Source organism: Nanorana parkeri, unplaced genomic scaffold (genome assembly GCF_000935625.1).
Source record: "Nanorana parkeri isolate BGI_ZX_2015 unplaced genomic scaffold, ASM93562v1 scaffold143, whole genome shotgun sequence".
NCBI classification, from domain to species: domain Eukaryota; kingdom Metazoa; phylum Chordata; class Amphibia; order Anura; family Dicroglossidae; genus Nanorana; species Nanorana parkeri.
The window spans coordinates 421,167-442,831 of record NW_017306411.1 but is presented as its reverse complement, the minus strand read 5'-3'; the positions used below and the strand labels follow the sequence as shown (position 1 = coordinate 442,831).

Here is a 21,665-nt window from a genome sequence, read left to right as displayed (position 1 = left end):
AAAAAAAAAAAAAAAAAAAAAAAAAAAAAAAAAAAAAAAGATAATTTTTTCCATAAACAGTACAAAAGATGTCCTACTAATGATCTCAAATAATATATGCAATATCTCCATCAATGACCACCAATATCTTTTACCATCTTTTTTATTCCCACTTTCCCCCAGCCCAAAAGAAAATTAAAATAAAAAAGCTAATTTCCCAAGTATCTCAATTAGATACCCGTGGTGTTTGATGAAAAATAAATAGTTCTATATTCCCGAGAAGAGGTAAATCGTGTCCAACTAGACAAGACATTTCTAAATTTCTCGTCTCTAGGATATAATGACGATGCAAGTTCCTCCATATCTCTAGTCTCAGTGATCTTAGAGAACAACAATTGGATTGATGGAGGAGTATCTTGCCTCCAGAGCAGTGGTATACAGATTCTCACTAGATTCACTAAATGTATTTTTCAGGACTAGAAAAAGGAGAAGAATGTAACAAGCCGCTGGGTCCTCCCTAAAGTCTACTGTGGTTATTTTAAAAATATGGCCCTTAATCCCAAAAGGGTCAGATTTTCAAAACACGACCAAAATATATAAAAAATAGATCCCTCTTCAACCCCCCATCTCCAGCATTCACATGACTCACTGGGCCTAATCTTACGTAGCAAAGTCGGAACCCTATACCAGCGTGTTAAAATTGCATATCTCGATTCCTGAAATCTACTAGAGATGGACAAGTATTGTGAGAAATATATTAATCTTTGTTTTTCAGTGAACTGTCTTTGTAAATCCCTTTCCCATTTACACAAGAATAAGGGACAAAATGAATCTAAGGGATTATTAAGCAAACAATAAATATTAGATAAAGCATGTCTAAATATACCCTTTTCACTACACGTTTTCCCAAAGGGAGTAAGCCTTGTTGTGCCATCATATCTTCTATTAAGGGTAGGGATGCACCGATATCAGTTTTTCGGCACTGAGTACCGATATTTTTTTTTTGGTACTCGCCGATACTGAATACCAATACCAGAAGTCCCATTAAGGATGCTGGTCGGCGTGTAATGACTCACCGCCCGGCTTCCTCATTAGCCAGGCAGTTGGTTTCATGCTCCCTTGTCAGGTGACGAAGCATGGAGCAGACTACTTGGCCAATCAGGAAGCCGGGGGTGGGTTATGACTTATTGCCTGGCCAGCATCCTAAACAATCAGGAAGCCGGGCGGCGAGTCATTGCCCGCCCCTTGGCTTCCCGATTGGCCAGGAAGCCAGCTTCATGCTCCCTGGTGATGAGGGAACATGGAGCCAGCTTCCCAGCCGATCAGGAAGCTGGGTGGCATGCAATGACTCGTCGCCCGGCTTCTTGACACCTGAAGTTCCGGTATCGGAATGCGCATCAGAAGCATTTGGGCGGGTAGGAGTACTCAACCAAACACTTGGTTTCGGCACCGATATCAGTATTGGTGCATCCCTAATTAAAGCATATGGAAAAAAAACTAGATAACTGGAGTGCCTGACATCCAAGTAAAGAGGGACAGGAAAGCACTGAAAGCTCTGCCAATGATTGTCCCCCATCTTGGGTCACCAGTCTCGCATCTTTAGGAATTGCCTATCCAATAAGCCTGGAGGGAAGGCAGGATTACCAAATACAGGAGTTATAAGACAAGTGTCCCTATCAAAAGTTGTTATAAGAGATTTGGATCACACTATTTTTAACGTAGGGCGTAATAATGGATGATTCCAATATGGTTTAGGATATACTGTAACTTTGGCAACCAGGGTAGCCCAGGCAGATATTTCTCTATTGCCTCTTGTTCTAGTAAGACCGAAAGCTTGAAAGAGAAGAGTGTCTACAAAAGTCTAGAAGCCTGGTAAAATGAACGGCTTTATAATAATTGAAAAGATCTGGAAATCCAATACCCCCGTGTAATTTTGAATATGCGAAAAGACTGTGCTTCAGCCTAGGCTTTTTATCTGCCCATACAAATCCAACAAAGGCCTTTCGAAGTCTTCGTAAGAATACAGGGGGTATTGCAACTGGCAATGTCTGTAGTAGGTATAAATACCCGAGGAATACTCATCTTAAGAACGGCATTCCTGCCAAATCATGTATACAAATCCTTAATCGCGTATAATAAAAAGGTGGAAAATTCATTTTAAAAATATATCCTCCAGCTTAGATGCAATTTTTGTTCCCATGTAATAGCCTCTGTGGCCCATTTAAACTTAAAAAATTGGAACATAGCGCTTCCTACCTGGTTGTTGAAAGGTGAACATTAAGTATTTCCGATTTTTTAAAGGTAACTTTAAAATTGGATAAATCTCCATAGCGATCCACCTCTCTTATAAGATCGTCTGCATAGGCCGCAACTTTATGTTGATGAGAGGATGTTACCAAACCTAATAGAGTAGGATTAAACCTCACTTGACGTATGAATGGTTCTAAAGCAAGTATAAATAATGGGGGCAGTGGACAACCCTGTCTTGTTCCATTACGAAGAAGAAAGTCGTCTGATATTGCATTGTTAACGCGGACCGCCGTCGATGGTTTAGAATAGAGGGCATTTATTCATTTTTGCATATAGTTTGACATTTTAAGGACACACATTATTTTGACCACAAGAGGGAGACATTACATAAACACAGCATTACCAGTTTACAACTTCGACAACAGGTTTCAAATTCATGCCTACTATGACCGACAACCCCTGAAAAATGTGATTTCCTGGCCATTACACTAACCCACTTTCTTAAATCACTGCTCAGAACAGGTATGGAGATGAGGACATTTAAAGTAGTCAAACAGTAGAATGAGTATGCCAGACAATTAGCATTTTCACAAGGAGATGGCAGCAGTAGCAGCCTCCCCGTTTCCCTCATGGCAAGTTTCCTTTAAATGAGCTAATGCAATATGACAGTGTGGGGAATGTACAAAGTGGAGGAACAGGACAACCAGTTATTTTGATCTCATTGGTTTGTATGGAGTAATGAATTAGGTTTAAATTCAGAGCAAGGCTAGTTGTCAAGGGAATGTATAGTCTTTTCAATGCACCTTTTTCAATATAAACTTGAGTTTACCTTCAGGTGACTAAATCACTTTTAATAAACCTTGTTTCTGTGTATAGTCTGAAATTACATATGCTCATGGGGAGTGCCATATTTACTCAATATTAAGTAGAATTGCCTAGTGCTTACTAGTACTAAATACTATTTTTTTATATTATAATTAACAATCTAACACTATACAATAAGCGGTCTCCTTATTTGTCTACATAAAGTACTGTGAAACATAATATTACCATCACAATATCTTGTTTTACAGTACCTTATATACACAAATAAGAATTGTATAGTGTTAGATTTCTATTTATAATAAGGATAATTGTTTTGCTTAATAGTGAGCACTAAGCAAATAAAGGCATTAAAGTAAATGACTATTATTTTAATAAGGTAATCAGAGCAGTGGCATTTTTTCAGGTTTAAAGATTAGGAGTAGGTAGAGCAGAGTAATATTTAATTATATTAACATATTTACAAACTGCAAACACAGGCTCTTCTAATGGTTGTACTTTAGTGCTAGTTCTCACAATAGAAGTCCATGAGGCAGCTTACTCAGGCAAACAAAGCACGCCCTGTATGGCCTATATCTTATCTTGACCGTTATTCAGCAGTTGAGCAGTCATTGGAATGGCAAATCTAAAACCTCTATAACAACGTTATGGACGAGCTAGGATGTAAAATGAGGAAGTCATAAATATCTCTATCCCTATATCTATCAAAAACATTATTGTAGTCATATATGCTATGCACAATTTACACTATATTTACCCATAGGGAAAAAAAAAGTTAAGCAAGCACGTCTGAAATACTGACTTTCACATTTCAGGAAGAAGTGACCAGTCGCTAGGTTAACATTATTTAGACAGCAGCACCCTGTAAATGAAAATGCTGAATACTTCTCTAGCAGACTTTGACCGAAATCTCTGCTCTCTTGCAGGGCTACAAGCACCACTACGAGAACTGCTGTTGTCTGGATGAGTCAGATAATTTGTAGTTTCAAGATTTTTCACATGGAGTTGAAAAGGGTGTCTGTGTCTGTATGCATGCTAGCCATCTATCATATTTCACACGGCTTGCTTTACTACACCTTTCACCAGTAAGTCTGTTATTTTTCAACTTCATTTAACAGACCAAGCTGTCCAACAACAGTGGCAGATAGAGGGTTGAGACAAACCCTTTAACACTGACAGAGGTGCTTTCAATGGTCAGCTTTTATTAATGTATGCATTCTCTTTTAACCGAAAAAATAAAATTGATGTAACTGATTAAAATGTGCTAGCTGGAGTTTGGCTTAAATTTGTTAGATGCACTAGCAGATTTAGATTGACTTGCTCTAAAAGGTGGTAATTTACCTATCTGCAGGTTTTCTATGGTCAGATGCAAAAAGTGCAACAAATTCCTCCATCTACGCTAAACTGCGTTCATGGAGAAGTCTCCCACTGGGCCAAGCTACAGTATCTTGCTAGTCTGCCCCGCTGGCTCTCAAAATACCTGAACAATGTCTGCATCCAATCAGATTGTTCGGGTATTTTGAGAGCCAGCAGGGGGCCAACTAGACCTTGTCCCAGTGGGAGATTCCTCCATCCACACAGTTTAGCATAGATGGAGGAATCTGTTGCACTTTTTCCATCAGACCATAGAAAATCTGCAGATAATTGTAATGTGTACGGCCAGCTTAACACTACCCTCTACACAGATTGACAATGCTGCTGTCCAAGGGTGGCCCTGCCGCTCCTCCAGATTGGAGTCACTCTTGGACAGAAAGTGTGTTACTGGCCGGACCAGGTGAAAATAAAGGAATAAAAGTCTAAACAAAAAGAAAATGAAGGCAGCTACCACATTTAGGGATTGGCAAGATGCAATATATACATCTATATAGATATATATACATACATTTTGTTTTTGGGTCTAGATACACTTGGAAATACCTGAGCACAAGCCTTAAAAGGAGAACTATGAGGTGAGTGCTTTTCACTCATCCTAATAGTTCTAGCCGACCTGTGACAATGAAACTGTCACAGGTCGGCTCAGTAGATCGGAAAGTGAGTGAACACATACCGGCGTTCGCTCACTTCTCGATCCTGTCACGGCAGAGAGCCGTGACAGGGGAGGGACTGGATTCCCCCCTCCCCCAGCGCTCACTGGCGGAACAGACGGGGGAGGGTACAGCTGGCTCTGCCTCTAGATAGGCAGAGCCAGCTGTCACTCACGCCCCTGGGCGGATCCAGACATAATTGTGACGGGAGGACGCTAGCTTGTGTCCTCCCGTTACCCTTAGAAGAACTATGGGGAAAAGCCCTAACCCCATAGTTCTCCTTTAAGTTACTGGTTTTCATACACAGCACCCCACAGTAACAAGATGAAGTCTCGTTGCTTGTGATGGGTCCTGCAATTTGAACATAGTGCTTTGCTCAATTCAAGTTTACAAACTAATAAAGGATTTACTCTTTCTACACATTTAAGGAGGAAGGCATTTAAAAAAAAAAAAAAGCAAGAACACATTTTCCCAGCCACTGTTTAAAAAAGAAAACAAGTATTAGAAGTAATGAAACTAGCATGTACATTTCCAAACTGTTATTCATTTAATACCGCCAATCTAAAAAAAAAATAAGCAGAATGCTTATAACGCCTGGATGGTCACCCTACAACAGATGCATAATACTCTACCTAGGGAAACCATATATTTGTCCACAGCAAGTAATAATTTGCTTTCACATTCAACAGCAAACAGCTGCAATAGTAGGAACCTTTTATACAATGCCATTCATTACCCAAAAACTGCAGCATGCAAGACTAAAGCAAATATAGGCCATGGAATGACCTGCATGTCAGATACACCTTCCAGTGTCTAGTTACAGTACTTTGTAGTGACAGCATAATGTACGTACAGTTAAAGGTTCTCCCTGAAGCGCCTGCAGAATAAAGTTACTGACGACTCTTCCATCATTCATATGCATGCGGGGGCCAAATGTATTAAATATCCGAGCCACTCTGACCTCCACACCTTCCTGTTAAGAAAGACAAAAGTTCAGAGTAAGAGTGGAATAATATAAGTAGCTGTATCCAATATATATAGAAATATATAAAACAACGGCACATATAAAGCTAGATTATTTCAGAATATGTCCACAAGGTAATAACCTCTCCTATGACAAGGCCAACAAGTGTTTTTGTTTTAAAATAGATTAGGGAATGGTGAATTTTTGTCAAGTGTCTATTGCGGGCTCTGATCCCACTAGGGAGATGTCCCCTCACATCCTGCTCCAGTGACAGCAGGATAAAAAATTAGGGGAATTTGGGTCTTCATGACAGGAACATCACAACAGCAAAATAAAAAATCCCTAAAAAAGTTTTAACCTTTCCGTACTCATATATATATATATATAAAAAAATACTTTTTCGGGTGAATTGCCACATCTCTGATAGTGGCGCTCAGCAAGGAATCCCCGGATAACTGAATATTGTAGTCTTGTTCCACAGGAACAAAAGACAGGATGACCCCGGCGACAACAGAACTGTTGCAGAGAACAGTAGTATATACACCTCATTCTCTAACTGCATTGTTGTAAGCTCTTCCATGTGCACCTTGCTACATAGACTAGTTATAAATTGTGCGGTTGCCATGTATCTTTAGCTTGGCTGTATAAAGGGGGCCCGAGCGTGCATTTCGGATTGCGGTAGGAAAGGGCTCCCTCCTGGCATACCTGCATTCAATGTATCAACTGCTTAAAGAACAATGAAACCCTCGTGGCTTTTTGCATATATGCAAAAACATTAAAAAAAAAAAAACTAGAAACTTACCCGTGCCTCTGCAGCGCGCTCTCGTCCGAAGATTCTCTGGCGGCTGCAAAAAGATCATGGGGGGGATGTGCAGTGGAGATCTTCAGCCGGGAGAAGAGGAGGAGAAGCACAGGGTAAGTCAATGCAGGAAGCACAGACTCTGTGGGACAGGAGTCAGCGCTGGATCAGAGACCTGCACCAGCGCTGGAGGGACTCCTGAAAACTACTGGAAAGATGATGATGATCGGATCAAGAGGCATCATTTAATTTGTTTGACTTTAATTTTTGTGAGTCTCCGTATTGGAGCATAGTAAAAGTGACATTAGAGTTGGGACCACACTACACAGAGGAGCCTTGATGAGGCAGTGTGGCTTCCACATATTTTTTGCAAAAAGTTGTGCAGTTGGGTCATTTGTTTTGTTGCAGACTAGCTAGTAGTTGGGCTGGGAAATTTTTGTGTTTTGAGTTGCTAACTGGAAAGTCTTCCAGGAATTTCAATATCCAGCATGAATCTACCAGTAGCTGTTGACAGCAGAAATCTTCCAGTTGAAGTGAAAAATACATGAGGTAGAAGACATTCACTCCCCTGAGGTAATTCACATGAAAAAAAATTAAGTATATAGCTGATTAATAATGGCTTGGAAAAAAAAAAAAAATGTTTTAGCAATTTATCAATAGTGTACATATTTAGGAACACAGTGGCACTGTGAGGAGTCATTTAGCCTATAGTGGCTAAGGCTGGCACATTCACAAGAATTGGCCAAAATTGTAATAGTGCATGGCCCTGACAGCTCAACAAACTTGAATGAGTAATTGACTTTTATTGAAGGAGCCACGGCGAAAAAATTTGGCCTAAAAGTTACTGCAGCCAATCAGCTACAGTCCCTGTTCATATATTCTAACAGCGGGGGGTGCTGGTTATCACAATACAATAGCTGCAGCAGGAGATTCATCCATCAGGCCATTTAGGGCTCACGCACGTACGTAAAAAGGCCCGATCCCAGAAGGGACAGGTGCTGTGCATAACTGCTTGCAGCAGTCTATCCTTCCTATGGTGAGGTCACGGCTGCACGTTATTACATGCACACCTGTGCGGGTCCGGGTGCCTGCACTTGGACGCAGACAGTGTGCATCCAAGTGTGGGCACCTGGACTTGCACGGATGTGCAGTTTCAGATGTGCGTGTGACCGTGTGCAATTGCATCCTCCCTCCTGTCCCGTCAGGGATTGGGTAATTTTACAGGCATGCATGCCGTATGGACGTGCACACACTTCTGAATGAGCGCTTAGCATGAATGGAACAATCTGCTAGATTTTTCTTTGTTCAGCCTACAGGGTTAAGGGAAAAAAAAATAGTCTGCCAGCGTATTACCAGCTTTAGAAACAGAACAGCAAGCAGAGTAAATCCCATTTACATTTTTTCTACAGGTAAAAGAACTATCATATACTGTACATATCAGTTAATGTTAAAATACCTTTATACATCAAGTAACTTTCATGTTAAATACACTGGCCCTTTATTTGGATTCACATTTCTAATGATTCCGTTTCAGGATGAGGACACTTTAAAGTCAAGTCCTAGAGCCACAAATTGAGCTCCCTTTCTGTTCACATACCTGGTGCACTTACATAAATAAAACATTAACAAAATGAAGAGTGTAATTAAATACTTGAAGCATATCTTTGTGCCACACACCACCTGTTCCCTACTACTTGCCAAGAGAGAAAGTGTCAAAATCACTAGAATGTAGCAGGGTCAGGCATACTATGTGATGTATGATTGAAATTATGAAAATATGGTTACCAGATATGTTTGAAAGGGGATCTCAAAATATGAGAGGACACCCAATATATAACAATTGTCAGGGTATTTATATATAAAATTACAAAAACTGATGAACTATGACTTGTACAGAAACTAAAAATCAAACTTTTGTGCTGGACAGATAAATTAATCAACCAAAATAGCCTATTGTGTACAAATTAAGCAATACACAAACAATACCAGAGAAACCCTTCAGGAACCAGCCTTTGTACAACTAAACTGATTCAAAGAGGTAAAACATTGCAAATGAAATCTAAGGATTAGATAATCATAAAACCACAATTGACAATACTGAGAGAAACTTAACGTCAAGGTCAATAATTACAAGTGTTTAATCAAGAAATACAAAGGCTAGGGATATCACAACTACAAATGAAAAATTAACAAAAAAACCCTTACAAACTCCAAGACAGTTAATCCACCCGATTGTTCCAAGAATGAGATTACCTATGATCATTGTCTGAGGTTGAGTAAGTTATCATACACATCCAAGGCTTACTCAACTGAATGCAAACGATACGAGTGAAATAACCAATCAACTACCATTTCTGAACTGATCAATTGGAAGAAAGTAAATAGTGGTTGGGGAGTCGCCAATACGAACAATGCTTTCAAACCATATAAAATACCAAAAGGAGGAAGAAAGAGGAGGAAAAAAAGGGGGAGAAGGAAGAGTCTGAAGAAAACTTCCTGGATATAACAAAAGGACTGTCACTCATTGACCATCCCTAAAGACTTAACCCTTGCTGCCTAAAACGAGCCATCATCTCATCCAATAAGACTCTGAACATTTTCTTTTGAAGGATTGGTGAGATATTGATTATATATGAAGAATTAACTTTCTTTACCGTGAAATCATAGCGATTACATTTTATGTTTTGTTTTTTTTACAATTCTAAGTGTGCAGGGTGAATTCTTGTGATAATTTTTCATATATTTCTCTATTTTATTCCTGAGATTGTATTGTGTATGGTTAAATTGGGCACAGATTTGTATGTAACTCGTTGCCATTGTAAGTATACTAGCCTGTTTTGCTTGTTGTCCCTATTATACTAGTAAACCTATCATCTTCAGAAATCGTTAGGATCACAAGGGAATATTTACTTTTGAGATAGGTCTCTTTCTTTCCTATGGCCACGGAGAGTAAGAAACAATCTTAAAAAGGTGTCCAGGTATTTTTATTTTTCTGATAATTTATTTCCATTTATTTCTTTGATTGGGTATTTGAATTGTAATCACCAGTAATTTGTTTTGTACAGAAATATATGATTATACTCGTATAATAATAAATTATTTTGATTAGTGTAATTGGGAGATATTTATATATTGTGGTAAGAAATCACCATAAGCTCAAAGAACTCAGGGAAATGGTTTGGGGTGTATTATCAAGTGTCTGAACTGAATTCATACTGTTTATTAAGTTATTTATTATTTGCCGTAATCGGCTGGAGGCACTGTCTATTAAATCTAAATATAATTCAGACACCAACCTATTATTAATATTTCACCAAGATTTTATACCACGCAATCACAACACAATGTATGCATTGCATAACTATTACCAGTGGACAAAGGTTAAGCAATGGTCTGACTGCCTAACATATGTTTTACCATGTGACACACACACACACAAATATAAAAAGGATTACCCAATTAAGTGGCATGTAAAAATACTACACACCTATGAAAACCATGAACTCTAAAATGTTTTTATGCAGCTTATTCATATTGACTCCACTAGTTAATCAGCTAAATATTCCACAATAATAAAAACCAAAACAATGTAAGCAATGAGAAGGAAACTGATTACTGTTTCTCTCCAAGAGCTAAATACATGAGGGTTGAAATGTCAATCTACATCCCAGAATTCAGACAGCTTGAATTACTTATTTGCTAAAATGGTCAGGACACCTGTTACAAACAGTCAACTGATTTATTAAATGCCGATGTCATTTTGCTTATCCCACAGACAGCATCAAATTCTGATCACTTGTCACCTCTTATTGCTCGGCATTCACTCAGCACTTTGCAGCAAATGCTCAGAATGAATGGAAAATAAGAATAAAAAAAAAAAAAGGAGCAACAAATGGGATTCCAGAAGGGACAAGTCTAGCAAAGAAAGAATACAACGGATAGCCCTTACTACCTAAAACAGTCATCAATAGATGCCAGTCATTGGGGACCTGGAGGATCCATGAATGGACATATTTGGATGGCACTTTTAACATGATCCTACAGTTATACTGTATACAGATACTCCTCGCTTAACGACTTACCTGTTTTGCGACCACTCGCACTTACGACCGTCCTCCGAGCGACCTCCGACCTCGCGCGTCAGCGCCAGTGCGACGTGTCGCCGGGGGAAGTGACGTCCTCCGTTCTTCACAGCGCGTCCCCGTGAGTATTTTCATTGCCCGATGTACAGTACACTGTTCAGTACTGTACATCGGCAACGCTATACAGTACTGTACTAATGCAGTACAGTACTGTATAGAGTTCCTCACTTAACGACCAATTCGTTTAACGACCTGGTCGTAGGAACGGAACTCGGTCGTTAAGTGAGGAATACCTGTATTAACCTAAACCAATGCTGACTGTTTAGCTGGAATGGATGAGGTGTAAAAGAAAGGGCTGAAATACTTACTTTACTTGAGAAAACAATGCTTCAAAGAGAACTAAAGCAAATCTTTTTATTTGGTTTTAGCCTTGTTTTGGGTCAAATGAGTACATTTACTAATGAATTCCTGTGACCCAAAGTCAGCATCTAGTGGACTACTGGCCTTTATTTGCTAAAAGTGCAGAGCCGCACTGCAGCCGGGAAGGATCCCGATCAACATTGTGAGGATTCAACCCGCTTCCTGATTGACAAATAGCTCTTCCCCTTTCCTGTCTGTCCCTCTAATGAGTGCTGCAGGAAAAGGGAGTGGGGAATCCCTGCAGGGAATGGTGACTGGCGGTCACCGCTCACTGCATGGAGAAGACCGTGAGATGAGTGATCAGCTCTTTATCTATAGAGCCAGAACGTAACACCTTCAGAGTCACACGTCAGCTCTCAGTATGCTTCTCCTTTAAGGCTTCCTCTAGTGCTGGTCACAAACAAAAGCCGAAGCATGTGGCCACTTGATTTTTGTTAAAGGGGACAATCAGAATTCAGAGTGAATTATTTTCTTCAACTGAGATCAGTATGACAAAACAGAAAAGGTAATCAAAACATAAAAGAAAAGCAATGACAGCAAAAACTTCCCTACATTCATACAAAAAAAACAAAAAAAAACACAAAGTGAGTCAGAGGACAAGCTGAAAAGCAGAGACTGGCAGTTGTGGAATATGTAGGGTCCTTCTAGGCACAATAACCTATCATTCAGATTTCCCTCCATTGTCCCCAAGCAAAGTAGCTTCTTTCCCGTTTAACTTTTTGTCACACTTGTTTCTATTTCCTTTTTCTCCATAGAAGCTTTTGGCTATATTTTTCTAAAATGCCCACGCAATGAAAAAAAAAATAAAGTAAATTTTTTGTACTTCAGCCTGCAAAGGATTGCAACCACCATAAGGGATCCCAGCTGCAATACACAAGTCCCTGCAGAAGGAATAAATGGACTAGCGCAGGGGTGCCCACAATTTTTGTGTTAAGATCTACTTTTCAAATGACGAGCTACATGAGATCTACCAACGGGAAAAAACCTCCTTCGCTCTCTCTCTCCTTGTTCATTCTCCTGGCTGTCTCTCCTCTCTCTCCTGGCCGTCTCTCCTCGCTCTCTCTCTCCTGGCTGTCATTCGTCGTTTTCTCTCCTGGCCGTCTCTTCTCGCTCTCTTGGCTGTCTCTCCTTGCTCTCTCCCCTGGCTGTCTCTCTTCACCCTCTCTCCTGGCTCACCTTGCTGTATTTTGCAAACAGTGCAACAGGCTGTGTAAACGAATATTCTTTGATGTAATACATAGCACTTCATCCACCAGAAAGGTGTCAGGGAGCTTGGCTCAGCAGACTCAGGCTAATGGGTAATCATGTGTGCACAGCTAAATAAATATACCAAAATAGAATATAGGGGCCACCATTCACACCCTTCGTGATCTACCAGCATCAGCTGTGAGAGCTACTGGTAGATCACGATCTACCTAATGGGCACCCCTGGACTAGCGGATAGGACTTTTGACCTTCTCATTCACAGAGCCTGTGAATGAATTAAATTATAAACAGAATACTGTGGGAAGAACATGGTAACATAGTAGGTAAGGTTGACGACAAGGGTCCTTCCAGTTCAACCTATGAGTGTACCTGATTGTGTCTGTATTTATTTGGCTCTAACACTTCCCATATTTTGTATATAAAAAGTGAAATAAGAAACTCATCCAGAAGTATCTTGAATTTATCAACGTTATCAGCGGAGACCACCACCTGTGGAAGGGAATTCCACAATTTCACAACTCTCACAGTAGAAAAAAAACCCCTACGAATTCTAAGATGAACCCCCTTTCCTCCAACCTCCTGTTGTGTCCCCGTGTTCTCAAATCAGTTTTCGGATTAAACATTCCCCCAACCCTCCCCCCCCGACTATTGTGGTCCTCATTGATTATTTGAAGACTGCAATAAGGTCCCTTCTTAAGCGCCTCTTTTCTATGGTGAATAAGTTTCAATTTTGAAGGCGATCTTCAAAACTCAGGCCTTCCATCCCTTTAATACATTTTGCAGCCCTTTGCTGAACTCTCTCCAACTCAAGGACATCTTTCCTGAGTTGGCGACCAAAACGGCACCGCATACTCCAGTTGAGGCCGAACCAATGATTTATAAAGTGGAAGTATTACTCTTTTATACCTTGCTACAATCCCTCTTTTAATGCACACCAGTATTTTGCTTTACTGGCTGCTGCTTGGCATTGCTAACCATTGCCAAATCTGTGATCTATAGCACCCCCACGTCTTGGTCTTTTTCCAGGTCATACTTCCCTAATTTAGCCCGCCCGCCCCCCAGCCCAAGTAGTAGTTTGCGCACATGTTATTCGCTCCCATGTCCATATATATATTTTTCAACATTAAATCGCAGTTGCCATCTTGTAGCCCATACCTCAATTTTATTTAGATCCTGTTGAAGTGCAAATATCTCCTGTTCGGGATTTACTGCCCTACACAGTTTCGTATCGTCCGCAAAAAACAGAACCATTTATACCAATCTCTATATCGTGGATGAATAAGATGAACAGGTTCGGTCCCAGGACTGAACCCTGGGGCAGGCCACTCACAACCTTTGCCCACTTAGAAAATGACCCATTTTATACTACCCTCTGGATCCTTTCTTGCAGCCAATTATCCACCCATGTACATACAATTTCATCCAAACTGATAATAGATTAGTTTATGAAGTAAACGTTTGTGGGGTACTGTGTCGAATGCTTTTGCAAAGTCCAGATACACCACGTCTACTGGCATTCCTCGGTCTAGATTAATGCTGACTTCCTCATACAATGATAATATATTGGTCTGGTAAGAACGGTCCTGAAGACAGGTTTGTTACTACTTATGATACCAGTTTTATTTCCAAAATACTTCATGTAGTCCATAATCATGCCTTTGAATATTGTGTACACTATTGACGTTAAGCTGACAGGCCTGTAGTTACCCAGTGTACTTCTTTTCATATATTGGTACCACATTCGCTTTCTGACAATCAGCTGGTACCATACCTGTCATTATAGTGTCCATTAAAATGATGTACAAGGGTCTGGCCTTGACCTGGCTAAGTTCCTTTAGTACCCTCGGATGTAACCAGTCAGGTCCTGGGGATTGGTTTACATTTAATCTTTCTAGCCTCTGTATTACTCTACTCTCCAACATCTGAAGATCAAATAAAGTGGGGCACCGGAGAATGTGACCATGCTTCATGTTACACCTAAAATGTAATTAACATAAATCATGGTCCAAAGGGAATTGCCCCCAAAGTCTTAAATCAAAGAATGTATATCTTTTTTCAGGTGAGCGGAGCAGGGAAGCTGGATTTCTCCAGCAACCTGATAGACCATGCTGAACGGGAGGATCATTTAGAAAAACAGAGCGCCAAGTCAGCTGGTATAGTTAGTCTACCACACATATGCGAATTTTAAGTTTGAACATAGTTCTACTTTAACAGAGAAGCCAATTTATACTACGATGTCCTTATAAGATAATTTTATGAAGCAGACAATACATACATTCTTTCTGCAGAACAAACAAAAGTGTAAAAAGCAGGGAAGACTGAGAGGTGCTCTTTTTGGGCTGCACAATAGTGCAAATTCTGCTAGGAAGGTAAATTTAATTACCATGTAAAATATTATGCTACACCTTTAATTATACTTGTGCCTTAACTACGTCCCACCCACAATCTGTAGATCAACAATCCTCTTTTCAATGAACCATGCTGAGGTAACATTAATCTATGCTCACGCTTGACATCTCTGGTGCAACGAGCAGATATAAAGCAACGATGCTGTAGGGACAAGAACCAGGAACATAACATGCATACCAAGTCATTGCCATTTTCCAAGAGGAATTCCAGAAGAGAGTAATTTTTTCAGGAGAACTATTCAGGCACAATTAACATTTCCTAAATTTTCCCTATAACATAGTAAACCTTCCCTTTTTGAGTTAAGTTCCACTTGAAGGTTTTATACAGAACCAACAAACATCTAACCTGTTTCATGTAAGCATAGCACATTGTTTCTGCTACTCTCTTCCCTTCATCATAACAGGCACGGGGACCAATGGGGTTCACATGTCCCCAGTAGTCTTCATTTTGAGGATGTACTTCAGGATCTGTAAAGACAAAAACAAAAAAGTCAGTATGCAGATATGCTTTCAAAATATTTATGCCATCATAAGCTTGTATTACAGTATACCATGAAACATGGTAAAGACCAGAATGACTGCTTTCTACATAAGCAGAAGTATATATATTTTACTGTAGCATTATATTGAATATAAGGAACCCACAAATGACCATTAGGAAACATTTCTATTTAGCAATCATTCAGCAGACAGCACAAGTCAGAACTTGTACAATTACTCTAGTAATTGTTTTGCAAATGCCCAATCAGCAGTGCTATGTAAAATATGCCTAACGAGAGATTCATACAAAGCAGTAGGTATCATAATGCTGCAGCAAACACAACTGACATGTTCTGCTGTTCACTATGCTTTCTGGCCTCCGACATATTAAAAGTATGACAGCAATCTGATAGACAGCGTCAAGGATTTTGCCAGAGTAGATCTGGAAATTTAAAGTTGACCTTTTCAAAATGCCATGTTATGAAGCTAGACTAGCTCTTTTTTTTCTGAAAATGTCATCCCTGTGTTAATTATGTACCTTGTTTTGTCACAGTTTCTATTCAAGCATTGGCTACAAAGTGATAAAACAGGCACTATTTCAGGTGGCAGGTTCAGGAAAACAAGTCCTGACCTCTCGGTAGCACTCATCACACGGTCTGTAAATATTGACGCAGATGAGAGAATGGGGACAGATTTAAAAAACATTGCAGTGGCTACAGTTCTAAAAAGGTAATATTTAATAACATTAAATTACAAAATACCTTGTGCAACAATTATACGAGTGTATATGCTATATTCATTTTTTAAAGATTTGTATTTTTATTATTTTATTTTTTTTAAGTGGGCCCTTTAAAGTTTAGACCAGGAACAAATCCTGCCCATCTTTGACCTCAAGTTCTAGGTCTAGAAAGACTCATGATGTCCCAGATCTAGTAAAGCATCAGCATCCATGAAAAAGAACAGGAATCTTAGCAATATGGCAAAAACAGTTGTCTGATTGCAGGCAAAACAATGGAAAGGTCCCCATAAGTCTTATAGATCTTTCTGGATCTAGTTGGAGGATAGCAGTGGCAGGGGGACAGTGTTCTGCCCACCAATAGCCTAGTAATACACCGGGCACTTCTCAAATGACCCTCACCTGCAGCGCAGGGCAAGACTGCCAGTGAGACCGAGATTAATGGTATCATCCAGCGCAGAGGCCTAGTATCACAGAATCCAGGATGTACCAACGGAGAGGCAGTTATCCGAGGGAAAACTGTGGTGGCCTGGATGGGGCCCAATTTCAGAGGCTGAGCTGACAAAGGGACTGGACTGGAGCAAGGAGTCTAGGGGTGAGAGGAACCTGCATTAAGCTGTGCACTGCGAGTCTCTGACTACAAGCCTTATGGACTGTTTGGGAGTCAGGCTCTGAGGGCACTTATTGCAAAAGCAGATGAAGGCGGATAGGGCTTAGCCAACCTTTTCCTAGACCGCCTTTGTTGAGACAGCTCTAGCCTCCCATAGAATTCTTGATGATGAAAGTTTAAGGCCAAAAGATACTATGTTCCTTAAGGGCTTGAATGGTCAGTAGACACATCCGGGACACAAGATTTGTAATATATAATATAATAAGCCATCACTGCTGAAAATTATAAGAAAAAAAAGGCTATCAAAATTCAGGTAGACTTTTTTCAGCAGAACTGAAGAAACAGAAGTTCATTATCCTAGGACACTAGCAAACAAACTGGGGCATGCTGGGCAGAGGAGGGGGTTATCTTTCCACAATTTGTTTTTGCCAGTTAATGATCCTCCTGTAGGCAACAGTATATGTGTGTATCTAAATTCCTGTAATACTTAAAAGGATAAGAAAGAAAATATTTTTTTTGCAGTCACATTAAAATATTTTAAAAAGTAATCACTAAAAATACCAAAACATTTGGTGTGTACCTCCGTAGACCTCTGACGTGGAAGCCAGTAGAAGGCGAGCTCCAACGCGTTTTGCTAATCCTAGAAAACAAGAAAGAGTTCTCTTTAAATTCTTCAAAACCTTCCAATGTGTACTTCATGCAAGAAACGAAGAATACAAAGCTCAAATGACATTTCCAACCAAAACCTGCTTTTATTGCCGTCTGTACTCCGCTGTCCTGATTACTCATCCTGGTGTCACAAGGAAAAGTGATACAGAAACCTCCTCCGCCATTCTGTTACCCAGAAGAACAAAGAATCATTCCTGGTTAAGCTCTATGCTGGCTGCTCTTGTTGGAGCTTACACAGGGCTAAGGGCTCTTTGTCTGTAGGTGGCAGCATTGGGTGCATGATTGCCCACTGCCAAGCACCAGCCCTGTCAGGTGACGGAGTATTGTGAGTCGCATGCTTTCCATACAGCAGCAATAAAGCAATGTGAAGGAAAGTATACAAAGCTGTGTGTGTGTCAAAATAAAATAAAAAACTTTCCTGTGGTTTTCCTGCAAGTACTTAATGTAACAGAGGGTTTTTAACCATGTGACCTGTTAAAAGTGATGGAAAATATTTAACACAATAGCAAGTAAGAAAACCACCATAACGGTGACGCTTGTTCCAATGACAAATGGTCAAATGTGGAATTTTTCTGTCTAATTGACACAACAGAAAGTTAGGAAATCTCACAGGAATAAATACTAGACAGAGATTCCAAACTTTCACAACTCTGAAACAAAAAATCATAATTTTTGTGGTTGGAGTTAGCTTGAAGTTCTAAATAATAGCGCTGCAACCAATGAAAATCTATAATAAGAATTGTCGTCAACTATTCTCATTATAGATTAGTTGGTTGGATCCCCTAGTTCTCTCCTCCACACTGGGAGGGCACAGCAAGCAGTGGGCAGGTGCAATAGCCAGCCTACTTTTGGCTATTGGAATTTGAAATGGACAATAGCAGGCTGGTTATTGCACCCATCCAGAACCTGCTGTATTTACATTCAGCTGCCGTCTGCGGAATCTTGTCACTAGCAGCTGTCATTAGCTGCCTTAAGCTATTCAAGCGCCATTTGCTTACAATACAATAAAAAGGTGGGAAAAAAGTCATTTTGGTTTTGGCCTGATAAATTCTGCTGCAGAAGGTGCGTTGTAGTACCATTTATTTCATTGGCACCCCAAAACGCGTCCCCCCCCCCAGTGTGATCGCCTGCACTGGAACGCACAGCACCGCAATGCGTTTCAGTGCAGTGAGATTGCAAAAAATTGTGCATGCCGTTTGGAAGTGAAGTAGGCTATAACACTGCATTTGTGTATTTTATTTAAAATTAAGGATGGTATTTTTTTTTCCAATTAAATCGAAAAAAATATGTTTTTTCGGCCAACTAATCAATGAATGAAAATAATAATTAGTTGCAGCCCTACTAAATAAGCAGGTTAGGCAATGTACAGAAAAACAGGTGCATGTTTCAACACACTCACCCAACATGTTTAGTGTTCCAATAGTGTTGGTTTTTAGTGTCTTGATGGGGTTATACATATAGTTTGGAGGAGAAGCCGGAGAAGCCAAGTGGTAAATCTGGTCCACTGTAGGAGAAAGAACAAAGGATGATTAAGGATATAGTCCAGGGAAAGCACATAAAGACACATCATACCTGCTCAAGAATTTCTCTTTATAACTTCGTATTACCAGAGTACACTATAGCTATAATGCTGTATAAAACTCCCTGTTTCCCAGAAACCAGGTACTCTAGTAGGTGAAGTTGAAAATTCTTGTCTTGCGCCAGAACCTGTTTTCCCAGAGTGGCTCTGTACTCTCATTATAAACATACAGATGATGTCTAATAATGCAAATATCTGTGCATGCAGAAAAGTATTCATGCTCTACCTCACTGTAGTAAATAAGAAGCACCAAATGCAGAAAAGAGGTTCTCTTAAAGTGACATTAAACCCTCAGATTTTTTTAACATAAACCAATACTGTAATGTGCGCCTTAATGTAATCCATGGTTGTTTCCCTTCTCTTTGCTGCTCTTCCTTTTAAATCCTCATGTCTTCTCATGCTAGGGGAGAACTTCCCTTTGCAGCTGAGTGCCTCTTCCGGTAGTGCTGGCTCAGGTTGCAAACCTACACACAGACACCATGCATCCATTTCAGAGACAAGGCAGTCTGCTGCAAAACAGAAGTTCTGCCCAGCATGAGAACAGATACAGATTTAAAAGGAAGAGCAGCAAAGAGAAGGGAAACAACCATGGATTACAGTAAGGCACACATTACAGTATTGGTTTGTTACTTTAAGGCTGGACGGCATACAAAAATGATGCCAAAGGGTGTACTTGGTGGTGTAAATGAGACTGTGGAAAATTTGTATAAACCTTTTAGCTTTATATAAACCAATTGGGTTTCTAACCTCAGCACACAGTTAAGTGAAACTTGGCATTAGAGAAATGTGTGCTATATCTTAAAAAAATTCTGCTTCCCCACCTATCATGCTGATCCTCTATTTTCACTACTGAGCATCTCTGACCACATACAAGTGTACAGGCCAGACAATTAAAATTCACAGCTTATTCTGGGTTGGTGTTTTGCTAGGTAGTAAAGATAGAATATTAGCATGAAATCTGGTTACCAAATGGTTTTTTTGGAAGGTTTGCAGCTGTAGCAAAACATTTGAAGCACAGCAGGCTCTCTCTACAACCTAAGAGCACTTACAGTTCAGTTGCTGATTTTACATTTAGCCTGGGCTTATATATTTACTTTATCTGAAAGGAGAAAAAAAACACGAGGAAAGGTTTCCTATTATAACACAGCACTGAATAAGACAATTCATTTCTAAACAAAGACTAAACCTGTATGTCCATGAATGGGCATTCTCACAGACCAATACAGAGGTGAAGAGGTTTACCCTCAACTTTCTCAGCTCAAGTCAGAATTTGTGCAAGTGTTCCCAGGTTTGTGGGGTCTAGAGAAGGTATCTGAAGATATTATCCCATAAATGCACATAACAGGTGTACATTGATGTCAAGACATTCTCACATTAGTTACCATTTACATTTTTTTTTCCACATTAATCAAAAAGTTGATTTTTTTTTCTTGAGGAAACTCAGTACAGGAACACACACACACACACACACACACACACACACCTTCCCCGTAAAAACTGACTAGGACAATACTGCCAGATTCCTTCTACATCTGGTGTAAATATGGTATGCAGACTTGTCCATCAATATAACACCTTGATACATAATGTGCAGTAAAGTAAGCCAAAGCATTAGATTTTAGCTATCAGTTTAGGGCCCGTTCACATGTAGCGAATTATCGCGCGATTTCCGCCGCGATATCGCGCATTTTTCCAGCGTGATATCGCGAGAAGTCGCCGGCCAATGCTATTCAATGGAGCTGCCTTAACTCCATGTCGCAAGTCGCTTCTACCGGACCCTTTTTTCGGCTGATTTTGCGCGATTTTGCCTTTTTTCTATGGAGCCCAACGGAGAAGGTCGCGCTACCGTCGCTGGATCGTCGCCCCGAAAGTCGCGCTATCCCGGCCGTGCGGATCCGCTGCAAAAGGTATGTCGCTACGTGTGAATGGGGTCTAAGAGCTATCTGGACAATAACAGATAGCCTGTTGCGGTTTTTCTTTTTTCTTGGTTACTGCAATGTTTGTCTTACTATGCGCTTTTACAACATCACACTGTACGAATCAATATACTGTTGAGAAAAACAGTAATACAGCAATAAAGAAGATGATGTTATCCCAAGAAAACATATATTAAATTTACAGAAAAAAAAAAAAAGCATTAGTAGGCAACACAAACTATAAAATCAATTTTTTCCAAGATGACTACACCACCGATTCGGGTCACTGTTGCAGGACTACATGAAAGACAATAAAAGTAAAATTTAAAGATGGGCTTGCTGGTGTCGGGAAGATTGCACTAAATATTATTTGACCATTTAAAGAACTGATCTTTTTAAGATTAGCATATTGAACAAACAGAAGGATGTTTCAACAGACATTTAACATGACATACAATTTTAGGGTCCTCGGATGTTCTTTCCAATCATGAACAGTAGCAGATATTGGTTTAAAAGAGTGCTTATAAGAGTGCACGCAGCGTCCAAAACAGCCAAGCAGAGGGCAAAGGACTAGTCACTAGTATTGCCAGTAGGCTGCCTGCGGCTGATCTCATCTCCACAACTGATTTACCATGTCTTGCTCCACAATGTGTCTGTGTGGAAGGTGTCATCTTAGCAGAGGAACAGTTCTTTGTTCTCTCATGTCAGAGCTGTCCCCATG

The 21,665-nt window shown here is 40.0% G+C and overlaps 1 protein-coding gene across 2 annotated transcripts in view; it reads right to left on the bottom strand.

Annotated features, from left to right (window-relative positions):
* The window catches only part of UXS1 (UDP-glucuronate decarboxylase 1), a 56,883-nt gene that overhangs the window by 9,523 nt on the left and 25,695 nt on the right, over window positions 1–21,665 (bottom strand). For both annotated transcript variants that reach the window (XM_018554145.1, XM_018554144.1), the window contains exons 7-10: window positions 18,849–18,953; window positions 17,361–17,420; window positions 15,301–15,422; window positions 5,929–6,048 (exon numbers count right to left, since the gene is read on the bottom strand). In XM_018554145.1, coding sequence (XP_018409647.1) covers window positions 5,929–6,048; window positions 15,301–15,422; window positions 17,361–17,420; window positions 18,849–18,953 — 407 coding nt within the window. The remainder of the gene's footprint in view (window positions 1–5,928; window positions 6,049–15,300; window positions 15,423–17,360; window positions 17,421–18,848; window positions 18,954–21,665) is intronic.